General features: G+C 38.5%; 1 protein-coding gene across 3 annotated transcripts in view; it reads left to right on the top strand.

Moving 5' to 3' along the window:
• The window catches only part of LOC311301636 (uncharacterized protein), a 170,530-nt gene that overhangs the window by 90,754 nt on the left and 58,620 nt on the right, over positions 1–21,156 (top strand). For 2 of the 3 annotated variants that reach the window (XM_084426911.1, XM_084426913.1), the window contains exons 2-5: positions 15,989–16,312; positions 16,410–16,748; positions 17,203–17,322; positions 17,537–17,596. In XM_084426911.1, coding sequence (XP_084283037.1) covers positions 15,989–16,312; positions 16,410–16,748; positions 17,203–17,322; positions 17,537–17,596 — 843 coding nt within the window. Of the gene's footprint in view, positions 1–2,365; positions 2,446–15,988; positions 16,313–16,409; positions 16,749–17,202; positions 17,323–17,536; positions 17,597–21,156 lie in introns of those variants that run through there. The other variant, XM_084426912.1, reaches the window with a different exon arrangement.

The raw sequence follows: 21,156 nt of genomic DNA on the forward strand, positions 1-21,156 counted from the left end.
GACAATGATTACCAAATTTCTCTCTCATATTGCTCCTCATAACAACTGAAAAAAGAACTTATAAATAAGGTTATAACTGTCAACCAGAAAGTGACATTAAAGGTTTTTTTTGTTTCATAAATTGGTCTGATTGAATTTGTGCTCATTCTAGGATAGTGTGATCAAGAGCCGAAAGACTTGTATGTTTCCGTGGCACAAAAGAAGGAATAAATAACAAAAAGAAAAAACATCGGCATCGGCCATCGGCCAAGTTGTTATGTTAAACATCGGTATCGGTATCGGCCCAGAATTTCCCAATCGGTGCATCCCTATAATAAAATAAAATAAATCAAAAACAAAGCATAAACTGAGCAGTTCACAAGCTTCAGCTCTAGGTGTCAGGCTAGGACAGTTGAACTGAGGAGAGGCTGCCAGGGTATTTACAGCGTCTGACCTCGACATATTACACTGTACTTTTTATACTTCATATCACACCCCCTTATCACATATTCAATCACTTATAGACGCTTTATCCAATCCAAAATCTTGATCTATTGTTAACTCTTTCAGTTCTTCCAAGACCTTCTTATAAAGAGCCCTCCTCTCCTTTGTTCTTCTCCTCCTGGCTCGGATGCTTTGTCGTCTTCTACGCTTAGTCTGTAAAGGAACAGGTAATACTTCCATTTCTACTTCACTAAGATATATGCTTTCTATTACCTAATTTATTTCATTTGATTAAATGCTTTGCATATAGTATAGTCATTTCTTTCATGCATTATCACAATAAAAACCTTTATAAAACAAGTTGCAGTGATTTTCTTAATAAACCAGATCCATAATAAAAACCTTTATAAAGCAAGTTGCAGTGTTTTTCTTATACCACACTTTCTCTTGCAAAGTTACTATCGTGGTTAATAACATATATAAGCTTCTACATACAGTATAAGGCATTAGTTATTCCAGAATAAATTGCATATATATTTTTACATCAGTTTCTAATCTTATTAGTGTGTCTAAGGTGGATCTACCTGGTCGAAAACCATACTGACCCGAGCTGTTAATCCTTTGCTTTCTAACACGTAATAAAGTCGATTAACGATCTGAATGTGAAAATGTCGTCATCAGGAGAATATGATATGGAAAGTTTCTGTTGTGCTCTAAAAGTACTAAAAATATCGTTACAATGTTTACATGGTACAATAACTGGTAGGTTACTGTTTTTATTATTGCTTGACTTTGATTTTGATTCGATATAGATTAATTTCAATAAATATTAGGTACAGATACATGTTCATTTTTCTCAAAAAAAAAAAAAATCTTACCTAATGCTGTAAATATATAATGCCCTGTCAGCTTTTACTATTATTAAAAATAACAACTCAAATAAAATATAATAGGGTTTTATAATGTTATAATATTTTAACGATATATGTAAAAAAAATAACAAAAAATATATATAATAAATATGTAATATAGTGCACATATTTAGCTAAATACTCCTCTAGCTAATTTGTCTAGCCAACTAGCGTGCTATGGTCATTAATGTTCCTGAGGTAAATGTAACGTCACGTGTAGGTTATAGTGTTCTCCAGCTGTTATTGAGCTCTTCCGCGGGTGAAAAACACTGACTGATGGATATTATGTATGAGGGATTTACATTTCGGTAAGTTGTACTGTATCTTTCAACACACCTATTGTTCATTCGTGTTTATTTGCTATTAACTACTAGTGAAGAGTAAGAGATGATCGGTTCAGGAGATACAGCGATCTGTCACGACACATTTACAAGCGCCAAAACCGTATTTATTGTTGAATTTCGTGATAAAATGGACAGAATCTGAGAGATGAGAGTGTGTTTCATATCAATAGTAACCTTGTCTGTCGGTGTCAGTCCTCTTTGCTTCATGATTTTCCTCTGCGTGAGAAACTGGATGTGTGTCGTGAGAGCGAGTGAAAAGTGTCGATTGCCTGATTCTCAGCATTGGCAGCCCCGCATGAAGTCAAATTAATTTCCATAACACACCACTGAGGATTTGTTCAGCATGATATCAGCATTGACCAGCAGGTGGCGCTGTGTGCATTCCAAACCTGGAGAAATCAACCACTTTTACACACATCAGGCTGGAAAGCTTTAAAGCTTCATGAAGCTTCATCTCACCATCACTACCTTCAGGTTCTCTCAGCTCAACAGTTATACGCTATATTAGCAATAATGATTATTTTGGGAGACATGGATGAGCTTTGATTGGTGGTTCCCATCATGCACTGCAACATTAGGCTTTATGTTTATTTGATGGTTGGTTGGTCAGATGAGAGGAAGTTAATAACCACAGGAGGAGCTGATGATGTTTAAAGGAGGAGCTGTAACTATATATAATGAAGAGAAAGACTGACAGAAACAGAAAATGGCTGATAAGTGTGATCTGTGTCTGCTGGGACTGATCATTCTCTCTTCACTTCTCACAGGTAAAGAAATCTGTATTTTCTCTAAAGACATTTAGTGGAATTAGTCTGGAAAGAGTTCATTTGAACATGCTCAGTTTATTCTTGCACACATTCACGTTGTGATCTCAGAGTTGTGTATTGATACACACAGATCATACTGTATTATTCCTGATACTGGACATAGTGTCACTCAAACATCTGATGATGAAGAATTATCTTCATATTAAGAGTGTGTCAGTGATTTGAACAGCTCTCTGATAAAGACTAATAGTTTATTCTGGAGAGTGTGTTGTTTGCTTTAAGTCAGGAAAAATACTATGATTTAAAACTTCTGTTTTTTATGCTGGTGTGTTTTATGTTTCATTTATTAATACACTAAAAAATTCACCCGTATATTTACAGTAAAATACTGGCAGCTGTGGTTCCAGCCATTTACTGTAATTCTACCATTTCAATAGTTTCAAATTGTACTTGCAGCAATGGTTACAGCAATAATTCTACAATACATAAAAAACATAATACATAATTAACATTTCTAGTATATGTAGTATATAATGTATATCGACATATCAAACTATTTTTCGCAAGATGTAGAGAAAATAAATAAAGAAGAACTAGATTATGGTACATCATTTTCTATTTATTAAAACACAAGCAAAAAATGGCCATTTACAAATTGGCTGAAACTGACCCAAACTGAATCTCAGCAATACAAACAGTAAGTTAAAAAGTAAAATAGCACTTGCTTTAACAAACACAAATCCTTTAACTCTCTGGTGTTCTTCGGTCACTTTTGACCGCAAAGATAACAAGTGACTCCCAGAGGGTTAAAGAATTTGTCCAAAAATGTAATTCTCATGATTCTATTACCCTGATACAATCCCAGATGTGCACAACTGCCTTTCTTCAGCAGAACACAAACATTTTTAGAAAGAAATTCAAAATCTTTAGATGCATACCATGAAACTGAAAGACAATCATTTGGAAAGTCCAAAAGTAATGCATGAACCTGATCAATTAATATCTTATGTAGCAACACAATAGGTGTAAACAAAACAAATAAAGATTTAACAAAAAAGCTCTTCCTGTCTGCACTAAATTCATTGCGTAGCTGTGCAACGCAAGTATGTTGGCATGTTAAAGTGTGTAGAAAACAATGCTTTGATTGCAAACAGAAGAATGAACTTCACATGAATATTCTGATATTTCAAACAGTATCAGAGCCCTGGTCAGAAGCACTAGTTTAAAGTAGAGAATGTTTTACTTGTTGATTTGTTTCTTACAATAATCACAATGCTGGAACCCATTTTCTTGCATAGTATGGATCCATGTAGGAAGCTTGAATTTCCTACAGATTAAATATATGCATTTCTGTTCTGATGAAGAAAGTCATATACACCTTGGATGGCATCTGGGAAAATAAATAATGAGAATCTTTATTTTTGAAATGATGCTGCATTATATTGTTTAAAATTATGATAACAGTTTTAAGAGGATAAATCAATGTCTAAGAGAAAAGTGTACATTGCCCAGCCCAATGAGAGGAACTAGTGAGTGAATTAACTTTAAGAGACCAAAAAACAACAACAAAAAACAAAACAAAAAAAAAACAGCCAACACGTTACACCCTCTTTGGATAGATCTGGCAAGACGACTGTCGAAACTGGTCAACACACCCAGTTCTAAGAAAAAAAAAGAAAAAAAATGTTAGTGCTTATATATAGCATATGGCAAACAAACGATACTTATAAATAATATTGCACACACTTTTAAATTAAACATAAAATTAACTGTTTAGTAGATGAACATAATTAGAAACTTAAAGTGTAAATTGCTGGTTAATGCAATGTGCTTATTAAACAAAGATAAGAACCGCCCACCATTGTTTTGTATGTTTTTTATACCAAAATGCTGAATATAATATGAAAAGTTGGTACTTTTTATAGTGGTTTTAAGCACTACCCCTCCCTTCCACTAGGCAGGGCGTGACGTCATATGAGGGACTCCAAGCCTAGAGTTACCGTTAGTCTAACGGCAAGTAGGCTAGCAGTTATACTGGAGACCTAGCTAGCAAAATTGGTTAACTATTGTGTTTGTGCGGGATGTACGAATACATCAAAAACAGGGCAGAGGCTCCGCAAGTTTCCCCAAGAAAAACCGGCTGATTCGTGCCTGGGTGAGGTTTGTGGCTACGAAGCGGGCAGATTTTACTGCTGCCTCTGTGACAAAGTCAGCCGTCATATGCGGCGAACACTTCACTGCTTTAGACTATGACCCTGGAGACTTGCGTCGGTTCAGTATGGGTTTTAAACGCCAGGTACGACTTATTTCCGATGCAATTCCTTCACGTCATTCCCATTCCTGCTCTTCTGCCTGTCCTGTCCTGTTTATATGTTATTTTAGATTCAGAAGTGATGAATGAAATAACTCAATTGTAAACGTACTCGTGTGTGCTGGCTTCAAGAGGACCGTGATCCTGCCTGAAATGAGAGTAAGCTATTCGCAAAACAAACCGGTTCAGGCAGCATGCGTCAAAACCAGGATGCTGCGTGAGGCACGTCAGATCTGCCGGTCGCGGGTCGAGCTGCTCCACTAAACTCCAAAACGTGTTCACCTCACGGCAGTTCATCACCCAGTTACTGTAAAAAACATGCTACCTTTGAAGAAACCCCAATAAATGTTATTTTAACGCATTTTAAGACAGAAATGTTTAAAAAATATATACATATTGAGCTCTTTTTACGAGAGCACCACGGCACATGCATGGCCTTGCCATAACTGAGTAATTTCCTCTTGACCGCTTACACCATCAATATGCGTTGGCAAAGATGTTTTCAATTATGCATTCTTTTGACTTCTTTCCAGAAATCATTTGAATTATTTTTTTGCAGTTTCCTTGCAAGTGATTCAGACCTCATTGTGTTTTCATTCCTCTTTATGAAACGTAGGGCATATTTAAAATGTGCATTTGCCCGTTTCTTATATTCAAATAAGGGACCATGTTTATGTCTATACTCAGCCCACGCTTTAAAAGCCCTTCTAGCCTCCGCATGAAACTCTTCCACATATTCATTTACACCTGGCTTGGCTTTGTTCATCTTGGTCTTGTACAGAGGCCTGCTTGATCACCCACAATAAAAAAGCAGGTGGAAGCCTGATCTTGAATAAAAGACACAGGCCAACCTGTTGAGATATTCATCTTCATTCTGGGAACTCTCATGGGGTGTATAGATGTTCAGGATGATGAATTTTTTTCCACCATAACTAAACACAATTCCTATAGCCCAGGCAACATCCAGTCTGATCAAACTTCTTGTGCCACGGTACGTCAACGCCGCCAGGTATTCTGCCATGAACTAATCCAGTGCTTAAGTCAGTGGCAGAGTCACTCGCCCCATAGAAGTCTTTATCACTTTACCACCACCAATGTGCAGCATCCGCCTGGATGATGCGATGGCAGCCATATTGCGCCAGAATGCCCACCACACACAAGCTTACTGGTGGAGAGGAGACAGTGATGAAGCCAATCAGTATATGGGGATGATTAGAAGGCCATGATGGACAGGGGCCAAGGGGCAAATTTGGCCAGGATGCCGGGGTTACACCCCTACTCTTATTCGAAGGACATCCTGGGATTTTTTGTGACCACAGAGAGTCAGGACCTCGGTTTAATGTCTCATCCGAAGGACGGTGCTCTTTGACAGTATAGTGTCCCCGTCACTACACTGGGACGTTAGGATCCACACAGACCACAGGGTGAGCGCCCCCTGCTGGCCTCACCAACACCTCTTCCAGCAGCAACCTGGTTTTCCCAGGAGTCTCCCATCCAGGTACTGACCAGACTCAGCCCTGCTCAGCTTCAGTGGGAGACCAGTCTTGGGCTACAGCAGGGTTCGGAAACTGGCCAAAACTGGCCCGCCAGCAATATTTTCTGGCCCGCCGGATTATTTTGGAAGTCCGTTTTTTTTTTTTTATCAGCCTATTTTTATTTTACAATAACGGTTTACAAATAGGCCCCGTGTATCATTCGTTCAATCGTTTTTTCAAATTGAAACCAAAAAAAAAAAATGAAAAACAACTTGTTTTTCCAGTAGCCTATTTATTTCCTGAACTAAAATGAAACTTGAGGAAAGCCCTAGCCGCACGGCGATTTCACCGCCGCATACTGTGCAAAACGCCCATAAGGAATCATGCGGTGGCAGCGGTGCGGGATTAAATTTTAAAGTATAAAGACGGTAGCGGTCGGAACTCTGGTGTACCTATACTTTGGACAGAGCGGACGGTCTGACTGACAATAGCCCACTCCCAACATCTTTTGACAGCGTATCCGCACTTGATTCTGACCACCTGTACACCTAGCTCTGAGGAGCTGTTTGGTACTGAAACCATTGTCAGTCAACAACTTTCTTTTTTTGCAAGGATGTTTGAAATAGTTTGGCAGAAAATAGCCTACTTCATTTGTCAGTAGGGCAATATGGTTTTCGTTTATGTTGCTTAGAAATTTGAGTGATAGGCTTTGTCCTATTTAATATATGTTATTTATATTTCATTATTTTTTTCTGTGACATTTTTTTCTCTGCTGACAGTACAATGTTAAAATAATATTTATATTGACACGGACACAATTTTTGTATAGCATTTATAATTATTATAGGCTACTTAATCTCTCTCTTTCCGTTAGAGACATTTGAATGTGAGATTATGGAAATGAGATCTAAATTTTGCAGACCTGTCAGGTCGGGAAATAAAGCGGGTGAACACCGAGTGTATTTTAAGCGGTTGCTGAATATAACCTTGTGGCTTGTGGGAGTGGGACGAAAAAAACAGTCCCGCGCAGACCTCCTTAAACCTTAGGTGTGTAGGCCTATGTGTGTGTCCCGAATAAATAATAATGATAAAAAAAGGAATAAAGTTCAAAAGTCAGACTGCAAGCGAATGAGGCATGATTGCCATTCACACCTTTATTAAAATGGCTGTAATCTGTTTTTAATTAGTTCGATTTACTATTTAGTAGTTAAATAGAGTATTTAATTTGTATCCATAGGCCTACTCCGTGTAGCTGGCCCGCCATCTACTGGCTAAAAAAAATATTTGCCCGCGGCCAAATCTGTAATCTGTTTTTAATTAGTTCGATTTACTATTTAGTAGTTAAATAGAGTATTTAATTTGTATCCATAGGCCTACTCCGTGTAGCTGGCCCGCCATCTACTGGCTAAAAAAAATATTTGCCCGCGGCCAAATTTACTTGCCGACCTATGGGCTACAGGGTGATATGGCTGCTGGCCCAGCAGCATGTCTCCAATAGTTTATCCACCACAGAGCGGCGGGATTTATTTCGGTTTATCGGCTGCTGTTCTCATGTCGAGCTACCCAAGTTCTCGCTCACACTGGCCTGAGCTTCCAGGGCCATTGCTGCCAAATCCGACAGGTGGAAGTTCATCCAGGTAGTGTGATACAAACCTGGGAATGTTTTCACCGCACTCATTAAGCACCTTCAGACAGTCCTTAATGTTGTTAATGTCCTTCTGAGAGCCTTTATGTTTGATGCAGCGTATCGTAGTCGTACACATTTCAAACAACAGTCGTATTAATAAAAATCAAAGATTTTGTACAAGGGCTAGCAGCAGCTCTAGCATGTACCGCCACACCTGTCGCCATCTTTCTATATTGTTTATAAAATTATATATATATATATATATAATGTATATATATATATATATATATATATATATATACATGTACACACACACATAGACTATATATATATATATATATACATATATATATATATACAGTACTATGCATAAGTGAATACACCCATGCTAAAGTTGACTAAAAAGAGGAATAAAAAATCATATTTTGGAAATTGAACGTAATGCCTTAATTAAAAAAATTAGGAAAAATCCAACCTTTAAGGACACCAATTTTCTTTGTGAATGAATAATGTATCGTAAATAAATAAATGTTCTTCCTTAAAATACATGGTGCATAAGTTAGTACACCCTTATGTTAAATTCCCATAGAGGCAGGCAGATTTTTATTTTTAAGTATTTAAAAAAAAAAAAAAATTAGGATACTATGCATCCTGATAAAGTTCCCTTGGCCTTTGGAATTAAAATAGCCCCACATCATCACATAGCCTTCACCATACCTAGAGATTGGCATGGTTTTATTTCAGTTAGCCTAAAAGCTAGTTTGATTTGCATTGAGAGATGATCTTATGGAAAGTACCCCATGCCAATCTCTAGGTAACTCATTAACTCATCTTTATCTTTAGGTCATGTTCCAAGAACATTTAAACAGGCAGTTATAAAACCTCTCATTAAGAAACCACAATTAGATCATAATAATCTAGCAAATTATAGACCCATTTCAAATCTACCTTTTATGTCTAAAATATTAGAAAAAGTTGTGTCCGCTCAACTGGGCTCTTTCTTGCAAGAAAATGATATCTATGAAAAGTTTCAGTCAGGATTCAGGCCGCACCATAGCACTGAAACTGCGCTCGTTAAAATCACAAATGATTTACTCTTAGCTTCTGACCAAGGCTGCATCTCAATACTAGTTTTACTTGATCTTACTTGATGCTGCATTCGATACTATAGATCACACAATACTCTTAGATCGACTACAAAATTATACTGGTGTTCAAGGACATTGAACTGACATTGTGTTAATGACCAATCCCAGCATGGTGTACCCAAATCAAAAACCATGGCTTGATGGGAATGTATACTCATTACTGAAAGTGAGGAATGCTGCTTACAGGTCAGGGGACAGGCTGGCTTACAGTAATGCTCGAAGAGATCTTAAGAAGGGCATCAAAGCAGCAAAACACAGGTATCAACAACGCATCAAGGGCCATTTTAAAGATAACAAATCCCGCAGTATGTGGACAGGCATTAAAGCTCTAACGGACTAGAAGAACAACCCCTCCTTGTCCGGCCATGATGCCACGCTTCCTGACACCCTGAACCAGTTCTTTGCACGCTTTGACGGTCACTCCAACAGCATGGAAATCCAGACAGCATCATCACCCATAGAGGAGCCGGTACCTGTCTTCGAATGCCAACAAGTGAGATCCACGCTACAGAGGACAAATGTCAATAAAGTAGCAGGACCAGACAAAGTTCCAGGTCGCACGCTGAAGTCATGTGCTGACCAACTGGCGGGGGTGTTCACCAGCATCTTCAATCTGTCTCTGCAGCAGGCTGTTGTCCCAACATGCCTAAAATTAACTACCATTATTCCCGTGCCCAAAAAACGGTCAGTAAAATGTCTGAATGACTATCGCCCAGTCGCTCTGACACCAATTATCATAAAGTGCTTTGAGAGATTGGTTCTGTCACCTAGTGACCAACGCTAAATAGAATAAATCAGGTCCCAGCCACAGGAACAAAACAGACAGTCAATGTGTGGATACAACAAATAGTCTTTATTGGGACAGCAAGTACTAACTAGAAATAGTGTTACGTAGGGGAAAGAGTTCACTAAAATTATGTCTCTGAAGCCATTTAGAAAGGTTAAGGTTTGGTGGCTTCACAGCAGTTCGCTCCAGCAGTTCGCTCCAGCTGTCCTCCCTCTAAAAAGTCAAGTGGACACGTCCAGAAGGTCACAGCAGTCGTCCAACCCACAGGAGAAAGTTACGGTACTCTCGGCAGCAAACATCAACGTTGAGGGAGATTCCGGTGTAACCAAGGCAGTCTTCACAACAACCTTGGGCCCAGGAGACCAAGATGGATAATGCAGAGGCTAGAAGAGAGCACCAAGAATGACCACCAACATCACAGATAGCAGGTCACACTTATACTGTAGTACGATCAAATATAATTACGGCCCTTCAGGCAACATTAGAGAGCGTTGAGGGAGGTTCGAGGATAGCCACAGTCTTCAGGACGCTGCCAGCCACTGGAACCATAAGATAGGTATTGCTGGGGCTAAAAGCAAACGACCACAATGAACACCAACACCACAGAAAATGGACACACATTCACAATGTGTGGTAATAAAATATAATTACAGCCCTTTAGGCAACATTAGAGAGCGTTGAGAAAATCCAGCTGCAGTATCCCAGTGGTCAAACAGAGATGCCTGGGAACCTGGGCTTCATTTGCAGAGCAGGGAAGTGCATTGGACACAATGGCAGCAGATCAGCAGTCACCAGGCAAGCACTCTCTGTTCCAAAGAACCAGTTTTTATCTCCTTCAAACTAGGCATGGCCAGCTGTTAGACAATTAGTCACTAATTGCCATCATCAGCAGCAATGCAGAGGCAATAATAAAGTTACTTAAGTCACAGGAAGTGTCGTCCAAATATGGGCAGAAAGGTGGGGCATGGTGACGAGTTCTAATGAATTAATGAAGTCTCATTAGCAGGGGAGGAAGCACAGTCCAAATATGGGCATAGTAATAAAACAGGAAACGGGTTGCCAGGTTTGTTCATAAATGGGTGTCTATAAAGAGTCAAGCAGGGCAGATTAAGAAATAACAAAACCCACTACAAATTTGATGCACATGCACAGTAGATAACCACTACAATTCAGAGTGCCAATATATTAATGCACACAGTAAACACCATCACACATAACACTGCACACAGTAAGGCCCAAATGTCTCTGATCAAAAACAAACAAAATACTGAGTCAACCTGTGACAGTTCTTTCACACATCAAAGCCAACATCCCTGCTGACCTGGACAGCCTACAGTTTGCTTACTGTAAGAACAGATCTACAGAGGATGCAAACTCAATCGCACTTCACACCAGCCTTACTCATTTGGAGCATCCCAATACATATGTTAGGATGCTATTTGTAGACTTCAGCTCGGCGTTTAATACCATCGTGCCATACAAACTTGTAAACAAGCTGAATGACCTGGGACTAAACACCACACTCTGTTCATGGATTTTGAATTTCCTCACTAACAGACCACAGAAGGTCAGGGTGGGCAATCATACATCATCTGTTATCACCATTAACACAGGAGCACCGCAGGGATGCGTTCTTAGTCCAGCTCTTTTCACCCTATTCACACACGACTGTAAATCCATCCACTCCTCTTCTAACACCATAGTGAAGTTTGCTGATGACACCACTATAGTGGGAAGGATATCAGAAAACAATGAGTCTCACTAATGGTGTGTGATCAACGGATTGGTTCTGAACACTGCCAAAACAAAGGAGATCGTTGTAGACTACAGGAGAGTCAAGAGAACAACATCACCCCCCCCTCTACATAAATGGTGAGGAAGTTGAGAGGGTGAATGACATCAAATTCCTGGGTCTTCACATAACAAAAGATCTCACATGGACCATTAACACATCTCACTTAGTGAAGAAAGCGCAGCAGAGACTTTTTTTCCTAAGAAAACTTAAAAAAACAAAAGTACCAACCCAGCTCTTAGTACATTTTTACGGGAGCACAATAGAGAGTATCCTCTATTATTGCATCACAGTGTGGTACTCCAGCTGCACTGCAGAAAAACACCGAGCTTTGACCCGGACCGTCAAAACTGCTCAGAGGATCATAGGAATCAAACTCCCGAACCTTGATATGATCTATGATAGTCGCCTACGAAAGCGAGCTATCAACATTATCAAGGATTCAACTCACCCAGGACATAGTTTTTTTGTACCCCTCCCATCAGGGAAAAGATATAGAACACTCAGAACTCATACAAACAGACTTAAGAACAGCTTTTTCCCCAGAGCTGTAGCCTGTGCCACCCCTCCAACACATAAATAGTTAATCCTTCCTCTCTTTTCCCTTTCTTATGTTTGTTGCTTTATGGGATATTCATGTCTGTACTCAACCACTACTACACTGTAAATATTGATACATTTCTATCCTTAAATTTATCTTGTTTATTTATTATACTAAGTGCCTTTTTAATTATTTATTTTTTATACTTTATATTTTATATTTTATTACATTTATTATGTTAATGTAGCTGCTTTCTTGTTTCATGGCTGCTGACCTCTGTGTGCTACCAAACAAATTTCGTTGTATAACTACAATGACAATAAAGTTTCTTCTTCCAAGGACAAGCATTAAGCTGGTTTAGATCATACTTAGATCATACTTGACCGCTACCATTTTGTCTATTTAAATGGAGAAGAATCGATCATAACTCCAGTAAACTATGGAGTGCCGCAGGGATCTGTGCTAGGCCCTCTGTTATTCTCAGTATATATGATGCCACTGGGTAATATTATTAGGAAACATGGAATTAGTTTCCATTATTATGCTGATGACACTCAAATCTATATTTCATCACGGCCAGATGAAAACGCTAAATTATCCAAATTGACAGAGTGTGTTAAAGATATAAAAGATTGGATGACGCGTAATTTTCTTTTATTAAATCCAGACAAGACAGAGGTAATACTTATCGGTTCAAAAAAACACCCACAAAACCTCTCACAATACAACTTTGACATCGTAGGATGTCCTGTTACTTTATCCACTACAGTAAAAGACCTGGGTGTTATACTCGATTGTAACCTGTCTTTTGAAAATCATATTTCATATGTTACAAAAACAGCCTTTTTCCACCTTAGAAACATTGCTAAGCTATGTAATATGCTATCAGTTTCTGATGCAGAAAAGTTAGTTCATGCATTCATGACCTCGAGACTAGATTACTGTAATGCTTTATTAGCCGGTTGTCCCGCATCCTCAATTAACAAGCTACAGTTAGTCCAAAATGCAGCCGCTAGAGTTCTTACTAGATCAAGAAAATATGATCATATAACACAGATTTTATCATCACTGCATTGGTTACCTATAAAGTTCCGTATTAATTATAAGGTATTGCTACTGACTTATAAAGCCCTAAACGGCTTAGCTCCAGTCTATTTAACGGATCTTCTATCGCCCTATAATCCATCGCGCTCTTTAAGGTCACTAAATTCAAGGCTTTTGGTCATACCTAGGATATCCAGATCCACCAAAGGAGGGAGAGCATTTTCACATTTAGCCCCAAAACTCTGGAATAGCCTTCCTGATACTGTTCGCTGCTCAGACTCGCTCTCCCAGGTTAAAACTAGATTAAAGACGCATCTTTTCAGCCAGGCATTCATATAATATTGTTAATCTTACAGTTTCAAACTACAATCCGGCCTCTAGTTCATAAATGCCAGAGGAGAACTGGCCCCCGACTGAGCCTGGGTTCTCCCAAGGTTTTTTTTTTTTTTTTTTTTTTTTATTAGGTCACTTGATGGAGTTTTAGGACACCATTAGGTCACTTGATGGAGTTTTTTTCGGTTCCTTGCCACTGTTGCCTTTGGCTTGCTCAGTTGGGGATATTTTGGGGATATTTCATTTTATTCTATCAATCAATAAATTCCACTAGAAACAAACTTTGTTGTATTATTTTATTTTATTTTAATACTGTGAAGCTGCTTTAATACAATCTGTAATGTGAAAAGCGCTATACAAATATACTTGATTTGATTTGATATTGATCATTGATAAGCTTGTAGAGTATTGTGAGAGATCCAGTAAGTGAGTGTACCTGCATTTACAGTAGATATAGCATCTTCCTTCAGGTCAGTCCTATATTCATAATAATAAATCTGTTTGAATGTCCGCTGCAATATCTTGTCCTTTTAATTGTTAAGGGGTTTTCCCGTGACACTAGTCATTTATCAGTTGTGTCTTGCTTCTCTGTGTTCACAAGTTTGCATCCTAAAAAGTCATCTCTACTGACTTACTCACTCATAAAGACAGTCTTTGCCACCATCTAATGGTTAAATAATGTATGTAACTTCTGCTGCTGTATATGGTCAGGGACTATTTTACCAGCGGAAGGAAGGCTTTTAGTGATTTTACTTCATGAAAGTTGCATAGATACATATTCTTCGGCTTTGATATTTGCATTCTGTGTTAATCATTTTATAAAAGCAATAAGGCACTTGAGGCAGCACTGGCAACACTGGCCAGCGCAAGGTGACACCGGATGTGCCAATGCGTATAGTGACCTGCCATTGGCTTCTGTGCGTCAGATGTCATGTCACTACTGTCGTGTGGCAACGACATAAGGATGACATTACCTCGAAACCATGATGAAATTTTGATTTTCCTCATCTAAACATATCAGTGGGCAGTAGCATAAATTATTTGTCAAGGAGATAACAGATTCTGAAATGCTGCAATGAATGATCCACACAACAAAATGGAAATGCAGAATGCGTATGCTTATTGTTGACAATAGGGAATGGCCTTAAATGAGAAATGATTCAGTGATTATTTTGCATAGATGTTACAATCAAATGCCAATGCAATGCTTCTGTGTCCAGAGGCATAATGAGCTATTAGTATGAGCATCAAAGATTAGTTTCAGCAACTTGTTGATGAATCAATGAATCAGTGTTTCAATGTTTTTGGACCACTCAGTTCATTTAAAGGACAAGTTCGGTATTTTACACATAAAGCCCTGTTTACAGATCATTTCTGATGAAATAGAACGGTTAAGATTAAAATGTGGACACATGCTGCTGTCCCGAGAATTTTAGGTTTCTTTCGCTTGAAAGATTAGAGTGTAACTACAGCTGCCACACGTCATTTTGGGGCTAGCTAGAGCATGATAACTGCACAGAGAGAGTGTTAAATAGCTTGTTGATCATATTTTTCCTTCTAGTGTGATGGAATGTTTAAAGTCACTTATGTGTACAACGGTCATTACTGTAAAAAAGTGATATACATGTTGAGAATGTATGTTTTGAGCTTTTGTTATGCATTCTCTTATGCTTCATTCTGAGTAAATACACCAACAAAGAAGCCATCACTGCAATGCTCTCTTTTATTTCATTTTTCGACATACCACGACATTAAAAGCTGCGTCGACCAGGACAGTTGTTCGGCTACCGGACAATGTGGTTAGTACTTCTGCAGAAGTTGCGTGTTAAACGTGATGACATATGCGGCTGCTGCAAGAACTCGACCCACCAGGGACAGAACAAGGACACGTCGTAGATTCGTTAGGCGTACCTATCACTCCATGGGACCGAACTTTGCTCCATGGCACGTTGATGGGTACGATTTGTTTCTACCGGTACTTCCAGACAGTATCGCTTGATTCCGGTTCTGGCTTGATTGACAGGTATCTCGTCCATTCAGTGATAAGTACGTCATTCTCAAAATATACCTACCTTTTCCGTTTTTTCTGAATTGTCGTTGTGTTTTCTGAATTGTTATTTTGTTTTCTGAATTGTCGTTGTGTTTTCTGAATTGTTATTTTGTTTTTGTAATTGTGATTTGTTTTGCACCTCTCGGCCACCGTAGATATGCAATATCATTGCAGCACCAAAGAAGAGTTAGTATTAGGCAATTATTTCACAAACTTCATTATATGCACTTCGAAAAATTAGAGGTTCGGACCTCCGAGACCTCAGTGGTGAGTATGGCCCTGTGTGTCAGTGATTTGAACAGCTCTCTGATAAAGACTAATAGTTTATTCTGGAGAGTGTGTTGTTTGCTTTAAGTGAGAATAAAACTTCTGCTTTTTATGTTTATGTTTTCATTTATTATATCATAATGATCACTGAGATATACTGTGTTTCAGGAACCAGTGGACTGGATCATGTGTTCATCAGTTCTGGTGAAAATGTCTCTCTGTCCTGTAATTATACTCTTTCTGACTGCAAATCACTATGGATCTACAATGGCAATGTGAAAGGTTCAAAAGGATTTATACTTAATAATGAAGAGATAAAGAATAAAGACACAGAGAGACATGAGAGACTGAGTCTGGAGTCTGACTGCTCTCTGAACATCAAGAACGTCACAGGAGAAGATTATGGATATTACAGCTGCAGACAAAATGTGAATTACAGAGGACAAGGACTTGATGCAGTTAATGCAGATTTTTATCTGTATGTTCTTCATGGTAAGTTTATGATTATGTGGTCAATTTAAAAAGGGCAGATTCTCCCTTTAAACTCAGATGATGATTGAAGAGTCTGTGATTTGTGTCTTGTGTTCAGTTTCAGTGTCTTCATCATCGTCATCATCATCATCATCATCATCATCATCACAGACTGAGATCAGTCCAGGCCGCTCTGTGACTCTCTCCTGTCAGTTGTATTCTGCATTCTACTGTTCTTATATGGGAGTTGAATTTAAGCTGTTGTGGGTGAATCAGGCTGGTGTTGATCTGAAGACAGACTCCAGATATCAGATATTATCATCATTAGCTCAAGGTCGCTGTATCCTCACTCTGACTACAACACTCCTGAATGAAGATGACAACAGAGAGTGGAGATGTCAGCTTACTCTGGGAAATCAACTGGAGACCTCAGTCAGATACACTGTCAAGTATTCAGGTGAGAAAACACTCTTTTCTGACAGATTTGTGAAAACTTCCACAGATTGGCTCTACTCTTTCTGATGGCTTCGTACGTTTTGGAGTTGTAAAATATTAGTGGTCAAAGTCATAAACTGCATTACAATCCTTATAATTCCCAATATTGGCCTCCTACATGGGTCATACATGATATATTGCATAAATCAGACGAGTGTATTAAAGCCTAGTATGACCCATGTAGGAGGTCGGCTTTAGGAATTATAAGGCTTATGTCCTTCATTCAAGCTGAAGGTTTATTTGCAGAAGCTCAACTGTGTTTCACTCTCATATAAACCAGGAAGAAATTATACAGTAACACAGTTATACAGTAATACAGTACAGTCTCTTCTCAACTACTGCCACTGTAAACTGTGATGATGAACACAAACTGCAGGTCATGATCGATATGAACATATGATGTTAATGTCCTACAGATGATGCGTCTGAACATTCATCTTCTGCAGCTCCAGTCGCTTCACCAACACTGATTCCAGTCAGAAGCTCAAACTCTGAGAAGACATCAAGCCGAACTACAGCAGCAGCTCCTACACAAGGTTCATGATCACATGATCACTGTATAAATAGATTTATTTTTGGTGAATGTCATTCTCCTCCTGACAGCTTGAGAGTGAAGTAAGAAGATAATAGATGACAGACTCGTGCTCATATTCATAATTTCTGTGATGTGAAGCTCCAGTATTATGTGATGATGATGTTGTGTATATGTGGCATTATGTGTTGAACTGAACTAACAGACGTGATCCACAGATCCAGCTGATACAGCATCAGAAACTGGAGTCAGTGTGACTGCTGGATCATTATACAGAGGTACGACACGTTCATTTATACTGACAGCTTTATAACATTAAACTATCAATCAGCAGGGACGGACTGAGGCTAAAAAACAGCCCTGGACTTTCTCCCAAATAGGCCCATCATCCGGCCATTTGTCTCACAGGCGCTCGGGGGGTGCGAGAAGACCACCATTCAACCCAAAAACAGTAATATAACTATTCCAATGACTCCGAAGCTGTTTAGTTGAGGTAAATTAAGCTAAAAAAAAATGCATAGTTCACCTTTAATGAAGCCTCAGCCTTCAAATAAAAACAAAAAATGTACAATGCCATTACATCTGCATTGAAAATGAAATACAAATAATGAAATGTCACTGGCTACAGAAACCCCAAATAACACAAACTTGTAATTATAAAATATATAGTTACTATAGTCTATAACTTACTATTCAAATATAATGTGAGCTAATTTAACCCTCTGGGGTCTGAGGTGTTTTCTGGCCCTGGAGGTGTTCTGACATGCTCTGACATTTGTGCTTATTTCTGTTACTTGTGACATTTTCATGGCTAAAGTCTAATTACACTGTATTCAGCACAAACTCTGCTACAATAATATATCAGCAGCATGTGTGTAAAAGTTTGTTGTTTTGAGATAATGACATTTATGCGTGGTTTGTGAAAATACAAAAAAAAATTGTCACTGAAATAAGGTCATAAAACCCCTACTGATTATTTCTTCACAAGACTTTTGAAAATTGTATCACGTAGCCTAGAATATTTGCTCCAAAACTATGTGAAAATCACCCTGACTGCTCATTCAGAGAAGACAATATATTGATTTAAAATTTTTACGACGTGTTTTCTGTAAGAAAGCTTTATGCGAAGAGGCGTAAATACATCTTTAATATGTATGGCTTTCACACCTGAGAAAGACAAAGACGCTCCCCTAATGGCCCTATTAGGAGCTATCAGGCCCTGTCATTCTGAGCAACCTTGCACAAAGAATGAGGAGATTTAAAAAAGAATGGCTTTTTGATTGTTTGGATTTATTTACAACACAACATGATCCAAAGATACAAAACAAATGACAAAAAAAGTACATTATTGAAAACAATGATCCAAGGACAGAGACCTTTGTGCCATTCCTAAAAACATTGTACATACCTTTCATTTCCAAGGTGTTTGATTTTCACTTTACCATGTTCATGTACAGAGACTCATGTGAATGTTGATGTCAGCAGGACTCAGTGGCATCTGGTCTCTGTAAAAAATAAATAAACCTGTGAACATACTGATATCAAGAGAAACTATAGGGCTGCACGATTTTGGGAATAGATTTTATATTTTTCTGGTTAAAATTGCTTTTTAAAATTCACAGAATACACACACAAATGTTTCCAATAATGTATAATGAACACCAGGTTTGTTGTGCCTTGTAGGCATAGGCTATGCGCAGTGCTGCATAAAATAATAATAACAATAGCCTAAGCAGCCTATAAATCTTCCAAAAGATTTCAGTAACAACTACGTTATAGAAAAAATATATTGATTATCATGTTACTTCAAATGTTTCCATTCGTTATGATGATATGAAATGAGATTAGAGTTTAAACATGAAGCCTTTGTTTGGTGCGTTTTGCTTTTCAAACCCACAGCGCGCTCCAAAATATGATGCATTCAAACGCAGAGCTCGCTCCAAAATATGATACATGAAACGCACGGCGTGCTCCAAAATATGAAACATTATGGTTACCATATTATACATATCTACGTTTGAGCAGATATCCACAAACACAGTATAGTAAACACGGGTCTAAATATAATATTCACCTTATATCTAGCAACAGTTCAACTGCAATGTGAAGTTTATGCAACAATAACATAAACTAATAATTAAGAATTTCTTACCTTACATCTTTCTTGTCTTCAAATCGCGTTCTTCTAATTCTTCTGAGGTAAATCCAAGTGAAACAGCAGAGCACAGCACAAACACAGTCTTCCAAACTCGATGAAAAGCAGAGGAGTAAGTTACTGAAGTTTCTGATTCTTTGTTTTGAGGTGATGAGGGCGTTTACAGGTCTGCGTTCGTCGTGTGGATCATTTGCATGTCAATCGCTCGTGCACGTGTGGTTGTGGTCATATTAGAGTTAATTAGGACGCGTTTGAGAAACTGTACATGCCACTGCTTTCATATGGATTACTTAAACAGAGAATATTTGTTTTTTTTATAATTTACATACTTTAAAAATAGTGACTCCAAGCGTTGTATAGACATGCGTTTCAAGTCTGTGTGACAAACATTCGCTGAGTTACAGGTCATATTCTGTCGTGTTTCAGAATGAGTTTCACATTGAGAGAGATGGCAGTTTTACGAAAAACACAACATTTTGTTTTTATTATGAGTGTACACAAATAAAAGAAGACATTTAACAGTTTTTATTGATGTACAACACAAGCATGTAAGATCAAAATCAACAGAGTATTTTGAGTCTCTTTTGCACTGATCTGAAAAAAAAAGAGCCTATCGCGCCGGCGCGATAGCTGACCTCAGGGGGTTAAAAGTGCAGTAGGTAAGCCTTATAAAACTAACTTTGTCATATTTGCTGAAACTGACCCCGTGTTCAAGTAGAACTACATGAAGCAGGTCATTTAAAAAAAAATTCTATCTCCTCAGCTAAAAAGTAGCCCCCTTCCCTGTTTGTTAGTACGCTTAGAGTGGTAGCAATGCATGCCTGATGTTTTCCCGTTTAATTCAATACCATAGTCTTCATTCTAGCAGAAAAAGTGAGCTCACTAACCTCTCATATACAACGAAGTGAAATCGCGGTCAACCCGCGATAAATTTCGAATGCGTTTAATGTTTCAAATTACCCTAACAGAAATGATTAAACTCGTTAAGTTTGACAGCACTAAATGGCACGATAATTTTCATAATCATGATGCACACCCATGTTGATAGCTGACTATGCAATTCGCTAAGATAGGGATAAAGGCAGCCTATTTTAATGTGTCCTGCTACTGGCACTTACCAGGACCACTTGCTGATGTGAAGTTAACTCTGCTGTCTGTCCCTCATCATGACCAGGCTGTGGATGCTCAGGCTCAGCTTCCTCTTGCTGGTCCTCTACACTCTGGCTAAGTGAAGCAGTGATGCTGGCAGTTGCACTGCAACCAAAAAGCTCTGTGAGCTTTTTACATTTTGCTGCATCAGTTTCGAGAGACTTGGCCCTCTTTTCTTTTAATTTTTCCCATCCACCTTTCTCCTTACGTTTTCTGCTAGCCATTCTGCCGGCGATTTGACATGATTTTGATGCACCTGCACGGCCGGGGACCAATCACAAACTGTTTTTTTTTTTTTTTCACGTAGCATATAAGTGATCGTATTAGTGCCCCTGCTGTTGGCTGTTCATATTGCTTTATTAGACTATTATTTATTATTTTTTTTGTGCCGACGTCCCTTGGTTGGATGGCCGTTCTGGACTTTTCCCGAACGCACAGATTGTCAGTCCGTCCCTGTCAGTCAGTCTGCAAATGCTTCATCAATAACTGTTGATAGTTGAATACCCTTGACTTCAGTCATGTACAGTTTCTCTT

The sequence above is a fragment of the Rutilus rutilus genome (genome assembly GCF_951802725.1).
Source record: "Rutilus rutilus genome assembly, chromosome: 1".
NCBI lineage: Eukaryota > Metazoa > Chordata > Actinopteri > Cypriniformes > Leuciscidae > Rutilus > Rutilus rutilus.